The 15,511-nt window shown below is 37.7% G+C and overlaps 2 protein-coding genes across 12 annotated transcripts; both read right to left on the reverse strand.

The window, feature by feature from the left end:
- Window positions 1-491: 491 nt before the first annotated feature.
- Window positions 492-11,373, reverse strand: ikzf4 (IKAROS family zinc finger 4). 10 transcript variants are annotated; one of them, XM_084098839.1, is made up of 8 exons: window positions 11,136-11,373; window positions 9,047-9,101; window positions 8,438-8,542; window positions 8,019-8,324; window positions 7,725-7,907; window positions 6,191-6,343; window positions 4,940-5,071; window positions 492-4,128 (listed from the first exon to the last, which is right to left on the reverse strand). In XM_084098839.1, the coding sequence occupies exons 1-8, from the start codon at window positions 11,328-11,330 to the stop codon at window positions 3,332-3,334; spliced, it is 1,926 nt and encodes a 641-aa protein (XP_083954965.1). In that variant the 5' UTR covers window positions 11,331-11,373; the 3' UTR covers window positions 492-3,331. The 10 variants fall into 10 exon arrangements, with proteins under 10 accessions (XP_083954965.1, XP_083954967.1, XP_083954974.1 ...); XM_084098841.1 differs by having other exon boundaries at window positions 7,725-7,892; window positions 11,136-11,372; XM_084098848.1 differs by having other exon boundaries at window positions 7,725-7,892; window positions 8,438-8,538; window positions 9,042-9,101; window positions 11,136-11,251.
- Window positions 11,374-12,026: 653 nt separating this feature from the next.
- On the reverse strand, window positions 12,027-15,295 carry dnajc22 (DnaJ (Hsp40) homolog, subfamily C, member 22). Of its 2 annotated transcripts, none has more exons than XM_084098849.1 (4): window positions 15,145-15,295; window positions 13,212-13,778; window positions 12,631-12,923; window positions 12,027-12,503 (listed from the first exon to the last, which is right to left on the reverse strand). In XM_084098849.1, the coding sequence occupies exons 2-4, from the start codon at window positions 13,750-13,752 to the stop codon at window positions 12,321-12,323; spliced, it is 1,017 nt and encodes a 338-aa protein (XP_083954975.1). In that variant the 5' UTR covers window positions 13,753-13,778; window positions 15,145-15,295; the 3' UTR covers window positions 12,027-12,320. The 2 variants fall into 2 exon arrangements, with proteins under 2 accessions (XP_083954975.1, XP_083954976.1); XM_084098850.1 differs by having other exon boundaries at window positions 12,224-12,487; window positions 15,145-15,290.
- Between the last annotated feature and the right edge of the window lie 216 nt (window positions 15,296-15,511).

A 15,511-nucleotide genomic window follows, 5' to 3' on the forward strand; every position in this document is an offset into this window, starting at 1 on the left:
AGAAACTATAAAAACATTAATTTGATGAGAATCTAACAGTAACTAGAATCTAGAGTTACAATTACTAAAACTAAAAACTACAAAAATACTAATAAAAACTGAATATTAATTAAAATTGTGAAAACAACTCCACAAAAGGTAATTCAAAATATTAATAAATACTATAATAATATAGTAATACTGAAATACTGCACTGAAACAAGTTGGCTGAACTGAGGAAAAAATGCCTAAATAGTTTATAGTACATGCTATACTAAATTATTATTTCTAAAATTGTTTTTATTTCATTTAGTCCTTATATTAATTTAGAGATACAAAAATAAAAAAATGCAGTTAAAGATGGTGAGCAGTCACTTTAAATGTCCACCTTGACCACATATTGAACCTGTAGAGAAACAATTCATGGACCGATTATTTGTTGACTTGATCAAGACTGGACATGAATTAGGGAAACTAGAGAACAAGTGTTTAGAGTTGTAAGCAGACAGAAGTTACAACAAATATTACTTTATTGGACATGAAAAATTACTTCAACTTAAAGTTGGGTTACACTCTTTAAAAACAAGATCAAATAAACAATACCTCTTGAAACCAACACACCTTTTTATAGAACATGAGGCAGTTTTTTATATTTTAACAAATTTGAGGTAAAGAGTTTTTCTTTGTCATATACATTTTTTTTTTCTCACAAAATATTTAAAAACATTGAACCCAGGGATAAAGCCCAAGAATGACAGAGAGTTTGATCCCTGCCTCCCCAAAATGCTAGGTCTCTCTTTCTCGGTTGCTGCTCATTATGGTTGCTTCACAGTTCGTTTAAAAATATGGAGTTCATCACACCTTGGGGATAAGAAATATGAAATGGTGCAGAAAAGAGCCTGGTTTGGTTTAGAGGAAATAGGGAAAATTGCAGCTAGTATTTCACAAGCAGAACAGTTGCAGAACCCCAGCAAACAAACGAGTACACATGCAAACTCTCTCATTCACACACTCGGTAGAATTCATTAAATAATTTCTTTTTGACCGATAAGTGCATTAAGTGTCATATATGGTTTTTGCCATAATTTCAAGTAAATAAATTTATGTCAGCAGAAAAAAAAATTAAATTCTATGAAGGGTGCAAAGTCACTGACTAACCTTTGTAAATACTGAATTTCACTTCTTCTTCCATTCATACTGTACTCTGTAGGCTTGCACTGGAGTGAATCCAAGCATACGTATTAAGAGGCCTACAAATGTTGTGAAAGTAACTGAAAAGATGTAGGGTCAGTGGATTACACACAAGCAAGTTTTGGAAACAGCTGACCACCTCCAAGGTCAAGTGATACACACATGCTACAACATCCAAGTACCCTTAACCACAGCCCACGTCACATAAAGATGTACAAGCAATCAAACAAAACAACTCTTTGAGATTCTCCAAAATTCTCTCATTGGTGCTTTAGTTTCGTTTCAGTTTGTGCAAGTGAGATCCGCTGATAAAACAGGCCACAATATATCTTGGCAGGACGGTACGTAACTCTACAACAATATTTCAGTCCTTTCCTTCAAATTCAAGCAGCAGTTTGTACTCAGTGGGGATCGAGAGTACCGTATGCATGAACTCATATGGGACATGACCACACAGGACAAGCGTACAGGATACAAGTCCAATATCAAGGGCAGAAGTCACACAAACATCCAAGCACCAAATTTTACAACACAAGGAGAAAACGTTCAGTTCTGAATCCTTAAATGACCGTGACCCCTTTTATGATTAGGAAAATAGCCTTTATAGAATTGTTTTTAAAAACACCACACTGTTCATCTGGTCTTTATAACCAACGTGTTCTTGTATCAAATTGTTTCTTGTTTTCTCTAAATAGCATTTTTATCAGAAATCAGTGCAATAGAGCAATTTCAGAAAACAAAAGAATATGTTTCAAAGCTCAGTTACCAGTCATTACTGTGTCTGCTCCCCTAAAGCCTTTGAATAAAATCCCGCTCCCGCCCGGTGCCGCCCCGCCTGTCCGGAACCCTCCCAACAGCCCCAGCAAAAACACTCACATTTAAGCAGAATTAGAAAAAGTGCAATCCTCCTTTTGAGGTAAAAACCCTTCCCCTTCACTCGTCTTCAAATTCACGGAATGCAACATAGGTCTGTGTTTGGTCTGCACCAGAATATTAAGGCTTCTTTTCCGCATCTAAAAAACATAATGTGGCTCACTGTGTTCGCAGCATGGCAGAGGATGGATGGCGGGGACTTCGTACTACAAAAACTATTTAAAAAAACCTCAATAGATTTGATAGGCAAAATCTTTATCGCCACTTAAGTGAGGTTGAGATAAAGTTGAAACGACAATCAAGATCTGAGGCACAAGGAAATCAACTTTTTTTTTCTTTTCTGGACAGAGATTGTAGACTCAAAAACTAAGGCAAATGTTTCAAGTTCATTTCCTTTCTTAAATAAAACATTGACATACATTTTAGAAAGCAATAAAATTATCCGAGCCTTAGCCTAAACACAATCCTATTTGACCCAAGAGTGACGTATCATCTTTGTTTCGAAGTTACCCGAATTCAGGCTGCATTGTACCTACGGAATGGTCCAGCATTAAAAACCATGTGCAATTCTAAAACTAACTCGTACAGGGTTCATATAAAGCAACGATTAAGGCAATATGTGTCTGTGCTCCTTATATGGCTAACATACCAATGCTCCAGCCTCAATTTTGCAATTCACGCTGCTTGCTCTCCATTCCCTCTCTGTCAGCAGTGTCCTCCCTGAGTCGCCTAATTTCAACAGTCCCACCGAGGTATCCTAAAAGAGCACAAAGTTAGTGTGAATACTCTTAGGCATAGATTTCTTGTTTAACAGGCTCAGAAACTTTGGAAAACCACTCTGGATAAAACAGTCCAGACTTTGGACGTCTAAGCAATTCAATGTCTTTCTCTCTTCAAGAGGCAGACTCTATGTAAACGCCACCAAACAGATGGGTATAGACCTAATCTCACATCTCGAATTTCTCTTCCCAACTGATAAAAAATAAACCCCACCGAAGTAAGGCACTTCTAAAGCAAAACAGCTGCTTCTTGCGATGAATGACTTGGTGTAGGAGTGCAATCGGAGGATATGACTTAGTTGTCATCCTCTTACGCGGGATGCAATTACACGTTTTATGCTCGTACCTAAGCGATTAGCCGTCGACGGAAAATCTGATGTCCGCTAATTATAAAAGCAAGTGCTAATGTGCCCCAGTCTGGTGCAGACCGAACTAGACGCCATGACGCCATCTCAAAGCAGCATACAACGCTCTGTACATCTCCCCCCCAGTCTTGACCTCCGCCCACCTCAGCCCACCTGGTGCTCCCCGCGGACAATGTGCGAGGAGAACTCGTAGCGGTCCTGGCTGCGGTGGCCGCAGATGTTGCACTCGAAGGGCTGGCGGAAGCCGTGGCAGCCCATGTGGATGGTAAACATGACATGGTCCAGGAAGAAAATGCGACAGTGCTCGCAGCGGAAGGAGCGCACCGGCCGCCCTTCCCCGTCCACCACCTGCATGGCTTCCCTCGTCAGCGGGGAGCGCGGGCTCGCCTTGGTCGGTAAACCCCCAGGGATCCCTTTCTCCCTGTCCCCCTCCATGTCCGTTTCTTTGGCGTGACTAGGACTGTGCCGCTCGCGCCCACGGTGGTTCAAGTTTCCCGGTGGCACCGAGGTGATGACGCACTGCTCCTCCGCCATGCTCTCAGTGTCTGTCGAATCTTGGTAACCGTTGCTCGGCGAGGCGGCGTGGCTGCGGGTGGAAGGTGCATCTTCGTGACCCTCGCCGGCCTCCCTCCCGGCCAGGCCCATGGAGATGCCCCCTGCACAGTTAAGACGCTGCCCTAGAGAGGTTATATGAGGGTAGACGGAGCTGATGACTGGGGTGAACTCTGAGATGCAGGTGGAGTGGGGGGGCATCCGCAGCGACCGGGAAGGATCCACATCGTTGCTGCCTCCTCTCGGCCCCCGCAGGAAACGCCCTGCCATGCCTGCTAAAGCAGCGGGGTCACCCTCGGGGTGCGACAGCAACATGTCCCCTTCTTTATCAGGATTGGGGTCGAGATCATAAGGTGCTTCGGATATATTCAGTCGCATGTGCTTTTCACCTAGAAAGCCAGGAAGCATCATAATCATAATGATCATTAGATTGCACTGAAATTATTCTGTTTTTGCATCTATGCAATAACCAATAATATTGTTACTATACTATTTCTAAATCTAATTCATAGAAACAAAACTCTGAGATTTTTTAAAATAAATTATTTAAAATATAATATTTTAAAAAGTAATAAAAATATATACACTACCGTTCAACGGTTCGGTTATTTTAAAAGAAATTAATACTTTTATACATTGCATTGATCAAAAGTGACAGTAAAGACATTTATAATGTTACAAGAGACTTTTGAATTTTGAACTTCCTGTTTATCAAAGAATCCTAACTTTAAAGAAAAGTATCACAGATTCCACAAAAAAAGAAAAGAAAAAAGCAACATAATTGTTTTCAACATTGATAATAATAGTTATAAAGGTTTCTTGAGCACCAAATCAGCATATTAGGCTGATTTCTGAAGGATCATGTGACACTGAAAACTGGAGTAATAATGCTGAAAATTCAGCTTTGCCTATTTAATTATTTTAAAATAGAAAATATTTATTTAAAATTGTAATAATATTCCCTTTATGACCATAAGACATAAAAAACTTACAGACCCCAAACATTTGAACAATAGGTTATATATATCTTGAACAACACGTTGTCATATTGACAACCAATCATTAAACAGACTGATTCAATTTTTACGAACCTTACAAATTTGCATGTTTATCACTCATGTCTTTCTTGCTGCATACAGTTCACAAGCTCACAACTCGGGTATCACTGTTCTGCATAGGTATTCAAAGAAATGGGCCTACCCAGAAACTTCTGGGGTGTAGATCTCTTCCTCTTGGTGATGCTATTGGCCAGCCGATCAATGAAGGTCATCTTTTCTGAGGAGGACTGGATCAGTGGTTCAGACATCATCTCCACATTATGGGACTCTTCACCTGAAGACAATCCACACGCAGAAGCATGATTATAATAGAATGGTGTTTCTATTATATTTTTTTGAGTATATCACACCAATTTTGATACCACAGCATTTAATATGGTATTGAAACTATATTAATTATCTATATTAATATATTAATTTATAATTATATATAAATAAGTTTTGTGGTCAGTTTTTGAAAGAAATCTCTCACCAAGGCTGCATTATTTGATAAAAAAATAAAGTAAAATCAGTATTATGAAATACTATTACAATTTAAAATAACTGTTCAATTTTAATACACAGTTTAATCCTGTGATGGCAAAGCTGAATTTTCATAAGTCATTAATTCAGTCTTCAGTGTCACATAAGTAACATTTCTTCTTCTTAGTATTATTTTCAGGATTTTTTGATGAATAAAAAGTTCAAAAGAACAGTGTTTATTTGAAATTGTCTAACAATATATAAAAATGTCTTTACTGTCACTTTTGATACTTTTCTGAGTGAAAAATTATTGTAATTGTAATTGTAAAAATTGTAACGACGCCAAACTTTTGAACGCCAGTGTACACTTTTATTAATAAGAGTAAAAAGAAAAGAAAATCACAAGTAGTCTAATGTAAAATAAATGACTAAAATTATTCTTTTTGCAGAGTCTTAAATATATGATTATTGGTTATGTACATTAATATTGATTCAATGCTCTCAGAGTTTGACTGAGCAGCAGGTTATTTAAATTAAGAATAAAATTCAGCATATTAACAACATAAGGTTAGGTTATATTAGGTTACATTTTAGCTCATACTGCAAGGCCTACAGCACAGTAATATTTTTACACACAACCACCTGTTTAGATTCTCTGTGTTTACAATAATACCTCTCTAAGGCATGTATTTTAATCAAGAAGTGCTTTGGACCGTTCAAGTGTGCAGCTACATCACCAGCTGTGATCTTCACAGAGCATGCACATAACAACACTGGTGAGCTTTCAAAAGCAGCCGCCAGTCAGGCAGCACTTGGACGAATTACTGCAGAAAGACATCCATTAAAATCATCCAATTTAGTGTCAACTTGATACCCAAAGTACTGCTAGTTTTGACCTCCCAAGCATTTGTGTTAGTAAATATGGCATTACCGTGCGCAGGCTGTGTGTTATGAGCAGGCTGGTGGTCCAGACTCTGTAGGTAGCTGTGGCAGCGCTCACGGTGCTCCTCCAGGGTGCTCTGCTGCTTGTAGCTGCGGCCACAGTAACTGCACTTGTAGGGCTTCCCTACTGTAGGGGAGGACACTGAAATAACGTGGAGGGAGAATATGAATGCATTTCACACAGCTTATGTGTTATGTAAACAAACATCAATAACACAGTACTGATGCTGTGGTTAATTTAAGGTGTTACCCTGTAAAGTTATTTAATAATACACTGCCTGGCCAAAAAAAAAGTTGCTGTTTGGATTTAAATAGGGAAATGCTTAAGAGTCAATAATTTGACCATTATTGCCATGATCATCTAGCATGTTATATGTTTGGCAACAGTTCTTTTAACTCTAATTGAAGGAAATAACACCACAACATCCATTTTCATCAAGAGGTGCATCTATTTTTGGTCAAGATCTTGTACTGACAAAGCAAGAGTGTCCAGCACTCTGTAAAGTCGACTCCAGCACATTAAATGAATTTAAGGTCTGGACTCAGAGGTGCCAATTCATGTGTGAAAATGATTCTTCATGCTCCCTCCCAACCATTCTTTCACAATTTGAGCCTGATGCATCTTGTCACTTTATCATCTTGGAATATGGCCATGATGTGTCTTCCTACATGGTTGTTTAAGAAATGAAAAGCTACTCCATCAATCAGGGTCAGAAGAACCGTTGACAAACATATAACACGCTAGAAACATAATAATCACTGCAATAATAAAGTATTTGCCTATTTAAATCTAAACAGCAACCTTTTTTGGCCGGGCAGTGTATATTATATATAAATATAAATAATAATATATTATGATATATAATATATTTCCAATATAATTACATTAGAATACTCTAATTACTGGTACAGGATTCATCAGACCACAGAATTTCCCTTGTCACAATTTCCCCAAAAATGAAATGACGCTGCTCATCTATGACGTTAACAGAAGAGGAAAAAACTACAGACCACATCTGTCCATTTAGCTTTAGAGATGTGCGTCATTTCAGAGAAATTCATTATTCTATCAAGTCATTTCTCTGAATATCTGCAATATTCTCATTCAAAGGACCTTAGGCACTACAGGTGAATGCTCTTCATCATTCAAAAACACAAGCAGGATTTCCTGTTTTCATAATACTCTAAATGTCATACTAGACCGCTGCATTTAGTTTGACTAAAAAACGTGATTATATAACCGATCGATGTTGTCTTATTCACACTTATTAGTCTGCTTGCACAAGCTCTAGTAGAGCAACAGGTTTAAAAGGAAATTCTAGGCAGCAAAAATAATCACCACTTACATTAAAAGAGAAGTAGGTTACATGACCTTGACTATTCATTTATGCTCAGTGGCAAATCAAAATGGCTTTTTCCATCCCACACACTTTTCCATCCATTTATTTTCCAGCCACAAAGTTCTCTCTCCTTCCTTCTCTTTATTTCTCGCAAATGGCCTCTCTCAAACCACAAAGGCTCACCGGAGTGGGTGCGGAGGTGTCCTGTCAGGGCGTCACGGCGGCGACAGGCGTAGTTACAAAAGGGACATTTGAAGGGCTTTTCGCCAGAGTGGAGCTTGATATGACGCAGCAAGTTGCCCTTCTGAGTGAAGGAGGCCCCACACTGGTTACATTGGAATGGCCGCTCACCTACCGAGACCAAGACTACCAGTTTTCCCACCGGCGCAAAAAAACAGCAGCACATATCTTCAAACTGACATTTTTTTTTAATATATTTGGTCTTTTTTTGTCAAGGGTCAGTGAAAAAGCACTTACCTGTATGGCTGCGTTTATGCACCATTAGAACATTGGGTCCAATGCAGATCATCCCACATATATCACATTTCAGTTTCCCATTGGGGAGTCGAATGGGACCAGGGGATGCGGGCTCAGAGCTGGCCATCTCTCCACAGCCGCTCCCAGCCTGTCCTCTTGTACCTCCGACCATCTCCACTCCACCATCTTCAGCCAACTCGCCCTTTTCATCTTTCCATCCTTCATTCTTCTCCCCGACTCTCCTTTCCGCCAGTGGAGCACCACCTGCCTCCTCGTCACTGTAGAGCTCCACCTTGATGGAGTTAGCTGGGCATGGAGATAAAGTTATACATTTATTCACTTGGCAGATGCTTTTACCTAAAGCAGAACTTGTTCATACTAAGATGTTAAAGTGCGTTGTTTAATGGACAGACACTGACCACTGAGTGAGCGGCTGGGTGAGGACTGTTGACTGTTTGGTGTGCTCACGGTGGGACCTCTCAGCCCTGCAAAAAACTCCCGCTCTGTTGAAGAATCTCCACTACCTGAAAACATGTACAAGTACAATGGGGCTTAAAATACACCTTTGTATTTTTTTCTTATTTCATGCCAAATTTTCGCTAGAAATTATATTATCGGCATAACAATTTGAGTGAATTTTTTTTTTAAAAGTCTCAGGATTTTTTGTATTCAATGTGTTTAAAATATTATAATAAAAAATATAGAACATAAAAAATAGTTTATAGAACATAAATACGTTTTTTTAAGTTTGCTTTGAATAAAAACTCTGGAGTTCACCCTGTCAAAAAATTTCTTCAAAACAGTTTGTTGAGTAATATAATTTCCTAAGAGAATTTAAACCAGCACAATTCAATAAAATATGTTTAAGATATACTGGATGGATTCTTTCATGAGGATCACAGCAGTGGATATATATAAAAAATGTCCCAGATCTCAGTGTGGTCATTGACATTTGGAACCGACTATATTTAGCTACATGCATATCTATAAAAATAACAAAAAAATAAGAACTTAAAAAGATACCTGACCTGACATGTACGAACGGCCATTGCAATCGTCAGCATTCATCATCACAGCAGCTGCCTGTACCAAGAAATCATGCAAAAACATTTGTTTTACCAACTTACAATTTCATCATTGCCAACAAATAGGAAAGCAAGTTTTTAAAGATATGCATTGGTACATTTTACAATAATACAGTGCAATCAAAAAACATTAAATCATATATATATATATTTGGCTCATCTGAATTCAGGTGAAAAAAGAAACTTGGTAGTTCACTTGCAGTTTGTTATTTCTCCCTTTCCTGTGTGGTTGCACGGTTTAAGTAGCTGAATAATTGATATACACACTGGTCAAGATCTCATTTCTAACTCAACAGCTGAATTGAGTGTCCATTCTATAGAATTCTGGTCTTAAATGAAGAGCGCAGTGTGCAAGAAACTGCCCTCCCTTTATCTTGTGACCTATCAGAACACAGGCTGACATCTAAAGCAATGATGATACTAAACAAAATGCAGGGGTTGTTATGATTTGCTATTACTCAGAAATTTCCACATATTATCGCTTTGGTATTGGAAATAGGCTTTAAATGCAACACATATTAAAATTACATAATTCGTTTTTATACAAATAACTATTTGACTCATCTGTGGTCACATCTGACTTGCATATGAAGAACCAGTTTCATCCTTTCAGCATGTTTTCTGGACATCTATAGATCAAATGTATCCCTAAAAACTTTGATATTGTTTAAGGTTTACCCCCTCACACAAACAGTTCTAGATGATAGGAAATAATAGGGCTAAAGACTACTTGTGGTACAAGAATTTTTTTCTTCATAAAACCCCAAAAAGACAACAAAAACCACCGTTGCACTTTCCTAAACAACATAACGTAAGTGTGAATAAATTAATTTGTTTAATTAATTTGAAAAGTGACTCATTTTAACTGCTCCATTCACAACAGAAAATTATGAAATACACAAACTAAAATTAGAGATAAACAGACATCATACATTTACTAATAGCAAAATAATGCACAAGGTGTTTGAACTAAACAGGAAAAGTGACACTTTTACCAACACTAAGTCTTCAACATTTCTTTTTACACAGATTGTGTTTATCCACGAATATTTAAATTGAAAATATTTTGTTTATGCATTATAATACACTTTGGAACCAGATTTAAAACTCCTTCTGAATGACTTCAGACCTATGGTATCATAATTCAATAATTTATGAATTTTTCATGGTTAACAATATGGCTCAAAATTGATCACAGATTAAAAAAAAACATAATTTAAACACATTCCGATGTCACAAAGAGCAGGTGCAGGCTCATGCTATTATTCTATGAGATGACAAACTGCTTTCTTTTCAGTTCTTTCCAGCCATGAATAAATATGGACTCATATAAATAACAAATATGGACTCTTACAGAGTCGAGTTATTATGTTATATCGGCTTTATGGATACTACATGATCTAATAACAAACAGGCCTTCAGAAATGTAAGACCTCATTGTGTCGTATGAGACATAACGTTAAACCATTCACAGCTGCAACAGGCAGATCTCATGAATTCAGAGCTGTCAATGAGTCTAATTAACGCAATAATCGAAACAGCCCTGTCTGTCTGCAGTCATACCAGAAAACAACGCCTGACGACGAGAACACGAGCTCTCGTATGTTTAGTAACTTTACATACACCACCGTGCTGTAGAGGAGGACTGACAGCACGCAGAATCATGTCAATCCGGTCTGTCTGGAGCAACACTAACGTTAGCTAGCCACCGCTGCTAACCAGCTAACGAGACGTGACAGCTCACAATAAGGCAAAGACGTCGCTAAACTAACTCACAAACGAGAGAACAAGTGTTGCTGAAAACGCAATCCGATCGGCAGCCTCCGGTCGTGAAATACAGTCGATCTTTAGACGTGACAAACTAAAGCAGAATTCTGTTTCCTGAGAGCCCGCTGGCGTTGCTATGGCACCCAGCACTCGACAGATGAGTCTAGCCGTGTAAACCCTCCCAATCCGAACATAGTTACCTGACCTAATGTCACTTTCCTTGAATAACTGCCATTGATTTTGCACGGTGAATCTTTTTTCTTACCTGACGATCGACTGTGATTGCAATATTTATACAGCAGAAGCGCCGTTTGTTTTCTCTAGCGAAGGCAGCATCTCCGGGATCTTTTACCTGAAACCCCAAACAACTTCCGGGCCCATGCCGGGATACAGGCCCGAATAACCTATAACCGAAAAACTGCCTCTCAAATCCATGATTGGGAGGGATTATCGAATGCATCGATCCTCATGCTACAGGTTAGAAAAACAAAATCCTGCAAAAAGCTCCAAATACCAAATATGATATTATTATTAATATCATAATTATTATTATTATTATTAGTGTTGATGTTGCTATTTCGATGGTAGTATCAGTAAAAGTGGCGTATGTGTTTACTAAGATTTATCATGAATAAAACTTCCTTTATTTAAGCAATTTGTAAGGAATTTAGCCTAATTCTTTCTCTGTGTCAAACAGGTAATATATGTCTATTTATGTTTATTTTAAATATGTTTATGTAAAAGAAAATATACATTATTATATTAAAAAATTGTAAAACCATTGATAATATATTTAGTGTGATTATTATTATTATTATTATTATTATAGTAGGCCTACATTATTCATATTCTATTTTAGATCCACTACAAAGTGGCAAAGTGACCGGCTCCATTTTACATACTGTATTAGAGTGTTGCATTTTAAGCCTGGCCTGTAGTAACATGCATATAGTACAATGTTAATGTACATTGCAAAATACTCTGTTTTGATGTAGAGTCATATACTTATGAGACTCTACTATTTACTTATATATACTTTCTCATATAGCCTACATTCATTTTATTTTAATACATTTTAATGTGGGGGGACAATGAAATTTAATATGGTATATTTACTATTAATGTATATTGTTTAATATATTTTCATTTTTTTCTTCAAAAATTGTTTGACAAACAATTATTGTCCGACCCCCTGCAGTATCACTACAGACCCTCCAGGGGTCGCCGAATCACTGTGGAAGACCCCTGTATTTGAAACAACTCTATTCATACTGTTACCACAAGATGGCGGAGAATCCTAAATTGTCCTAAGAGGAGAATTTCTCTGAACAAAAATGAAAAACTCTTTTGTTTCAAATCGGCTTTATGAAATAAAAAATCCTGTTTTTCTTGGGTATGTGAAAGTTAAATCTGAGCCTTCTAAAGGGTATATGTCCTCTTCCTCAGAAGATTATTTTTTCTGTCTCGTCTTGTGTCTGTCGAGAAGTATCTCATATGCCTCCTGGATCTGAATAAACATCTGTTGTGCCTCTTCTTGCTTCATGGGGTTGTGATCTGGATGCCACACTTTAGCCAGTTCTCTGTAGCTACGAGTGACCTCTTCCAGAGAAGCTTCTTCTGGCAATGATAGTATCTGATTGTAAGAAAACATTATAATGACAAAAACATCAATTACCTTGTGATTATATGTAAAACACTACAAAGTGAAAAGTATAAATGTTAGATTCCCTGTTGACCACTTAAAACTGTACTGAACTCACCTTCAGTGCCTCCCTTTCTTTTTTACTATACTCATTAAGAATTATTTCCAGCATCTTCCTCCAGCTTTCCTCGTAGAAACCCCCTCCTGTCAGGATACATAACAGACGATATGGCAACAGCAGAAAATACTCCAGAAGTCCTTTGAGCCATGGAAGGAACCAGAAGAAATCAAGCAGGGCCGCTATACAGTCCGATATGTAGTACAATGTGGCTGTGGTGTTGTGGAAAACACAGTATCCCAGCGGAGCGGAGAAAGCCAGCACACCTAAACTTAGACGATACAGACGAGGCCCTTGGGAAGATTGACACAAACCGGGTTAATTAAACACATTTATTGCACATGATGTAAGACCAGATTGACACATATTTCCCAAAAGTGATGACCGGAGGGGATATTTGTTTTTAATGACCCTACAAGTTAAACCATCAAAATATGTTTATATACATACTAAAACAAGATCTGCAAAATTTGATTTCATGGTGACTTTAACAAATGTTAATGTTAGTTAATGCATTAACTATAACAAATGAGACCTTATTGTAAATAAAGTGTTACCAAAATGTACATAGTGCATCTCACCCAGTGGCTCTGGCCTCAGAGGTCTGAACATGCTGTGCTGCGCAGCGGTGACACTGGCAGCTATGCTGATGGGCAGAGGTGAGAGATTGCTGCCGTAGAAGATGGAAGACGTGATGATGCACGTAACAAAGGTCTTTTGAAGGTCAGAGGTCTGCTGGCCCACAGAGGACACCAGATGCACACCTGCACCTATGCTCAATGGCAGCACTAGGAAGTAGAAGAAGCTAAGAGAACTGAGGCTTATTAAAGCCACCGAGCCAAAGTAAATACCAACACAAATTTGACCAGCAAATCGAATCAGGCCTACTGGTGGTGGCGGAGTGGCACGTGGATGTCTAATACGGGCTCTCTCTGCTTCATGGTTGGCCTCGCTCACGTACGATGGGATCCGGAAGAACTCCCTTGCCCAGCCGATGCCGAAACCACCGAAGGTCAGTATCCAAAGAAGGGCATGGCTGTCTCTGCCCAGGTAAATGTGATGAAGGCCAAGTGGGCCACCCATGGCCCACAAGGCATATGTGATCAGGAGCTTTTTAGCCATGAGGTCATTCTAGCTGCGCACAGGAACTTGAAAAAGAAGTTAAGGAAAAAATGTTTCACTGAAAAATATGATTTTTTTTTGCTGCTTGTTCAACTTAATTTCATTGTTCAATCCACTTAAATATATCAAATTGATGTTTACTTAATCAATTTGTGTTGGGGACATGAACTGAATTTACTGAAACTAGTTCCCATGATGCTTTGTATATGGCTGGATCAGGAGAGTAAATGTTGTTATTTTATGTGTTTTTGAGTAAAGGGAAATACCTGTTAATGTTTAATGTTCAGTTTGAGTTTCTGTTTTTGTGTTTTTTATCATCAAGACTAGTTTATGAATTAGTTGAAGGTGGCTACATTAATTAATATAATGAGTGTTGCTTCACTCAGTGAGCAATAACTGTACAACAGATCTTAGTCAGCACTTAATTTTTGACAAGAAAACGAGGCTGTGAGAGATAGAATACAGTGCATTCAATGGATTGTACAGTTGTTTAACAACAATCCGATTGTTCAGCTGTCGAAACGCCTTTCTGAAAAAACTCCATTAAACAAGTTTAGAAGTTGTGAGAATTATGTGATCTAGGACCTTTACGCAATGCGTGCCATTGTAAAGACGGAAAGTCTATCCCTCACAGCCTCGTTTTCATCAGCGTTAAATTCAATATGGCGTCTAACATGACTAAGGTCTATGGCAAAGACTATGGCCAGTAACTTTTAAATGTACAGCATGAATGTCATTTCCATACTTTAAACGACAGACTTGAATAAATCAAATCTACTCTATATAATTGAGCTGATATAACTAGGCTAAAACATAGCTGATTAAGTACAACTAAAAATGCATGTTTAAAATCAGGATAAATTGTAAACACTTGCCTTAAAAAACTGAGTAAAATCAAAAGGCCTTTTTTTCCAGTGTATTAAAGCAGATTATAACATGATAATGAAAAGTGCTTTATGATAAATTAGGGGCAAGCATGTCATGTGGATCTTATACAGTTTTTAAAGGAATAGTTCACCCAAAAATGAAAATTCTGTTTGCTCCTCATTCAAAGCTTTTATGTAAGACTTGGAATATAGCATATAAATCGTAAATTACTTATTTTATAATTGCTTTTTTGGTGCTTGTTTCTTTTTGGAACTTGACAATCCTTGGTCTGCGTTTATTTCCACTGAATGAGAAGAGCATATTTTGGTATATAACTTCTCCTTTGGTATTCCAGAAAAGAAATTAAGTCACACAGGTTTGGAATTCATGACGGTTAGTAAATAATGACAGAATTGTTATTTTGGGGGTGAATTATGGTTTTGATAATCTCTCTTGTCTCTCTCTCATATCACCAATATCACTGGCTTTCAAGTTATAAAATCAAACAGGTCACTGTTCTCTTACCTGCGGGACTGAGAGATCAAGCTTCATTCATACATCAAATAGTTTTAGACGACTCCTACAACAAGGTCAGCATTAAAAATGTAAGAATGCATCACAACTTTGAAGTTAACTTAAAATTTTAATCATTCACTTTCTGAAAATAATGTAACCTATGGACTTCCGTGTTTGCGCTTGTATGGACTTTGGTTTGATGATGACACGGGTCATAAAGAGTAAACTTTGATTTACCATATCTGTGGACACAAAATAAGACACAGAACATTAGACATTTGCTAAAATGCATTGGACTAAACTGTTTTTGCAAGAGTAACCCTTACATGTGCTGCTCATACTGTAACCTTAAACACATTTCTGTTAATATACACTA

Source organism: Abramis brama (genome assembly GCF_963993115.1).
Source record: "Abramis brama genome assembly, chromosome: 22".
Taxonomy (NCBI): Eukaryota; Metazoa; Chordata; class Actinopteri; order Cypriniformes; family Leuciscidae; genus Abramis; species Abramis brama.

What these genes read in the sequence shown, in the direction of transcription:
- ikzf4 (XM_084098839.1), bottom strand. Translation starts at nt 11,330, where the DNA reads ATGCATTCGATAATCCCTCCCAATCATGGATTTGAGAGGCAGTTTTTC. An exon ending in TAACACACAGCCTGCGCACG is followed by an intron (nt 5,072 to 6,190) that starts GTAATGCCATAT and finishes GATTGTCTTCAG; the next exon opens with GTGAAGAGTCCCATAATGTG. An exon ending in TACACCCCAGAAGTTTCTGG is followed by an intron (nt 4,129 to 4,939) that starts GTAGGCCCATTT and finishes CTGGCTTTCTAG; the next exon opens with GTGAAAAGCACATGCGACTG.
- dnajc22 (XM_084098849.1), bottom strand. Translation starts at nt 13,752, where the DNA reads ATGGCTAAAAAGCTCCTGATCACATATGCCTTGTGGGCCATGGGTGGC. An exon ending in TCTGAGGCCAGAGCCACTGG is followed by an intron (nt 12,924 to 13,211) that starts GTGAGATGCACT and finishes AATCTTCCCAAG; the next exon opens with GGCCTCGTCTGTATCGTCTA. An exon ending in AAGAAAGGGAGGCACTGAAG is followed by an intron (nt 12,504 to 12,630) that starts GTGAGTTCAGTA and finishes TCTTACAATCAG; the next exon opens with ATACTATCATTGCCAGAAGA.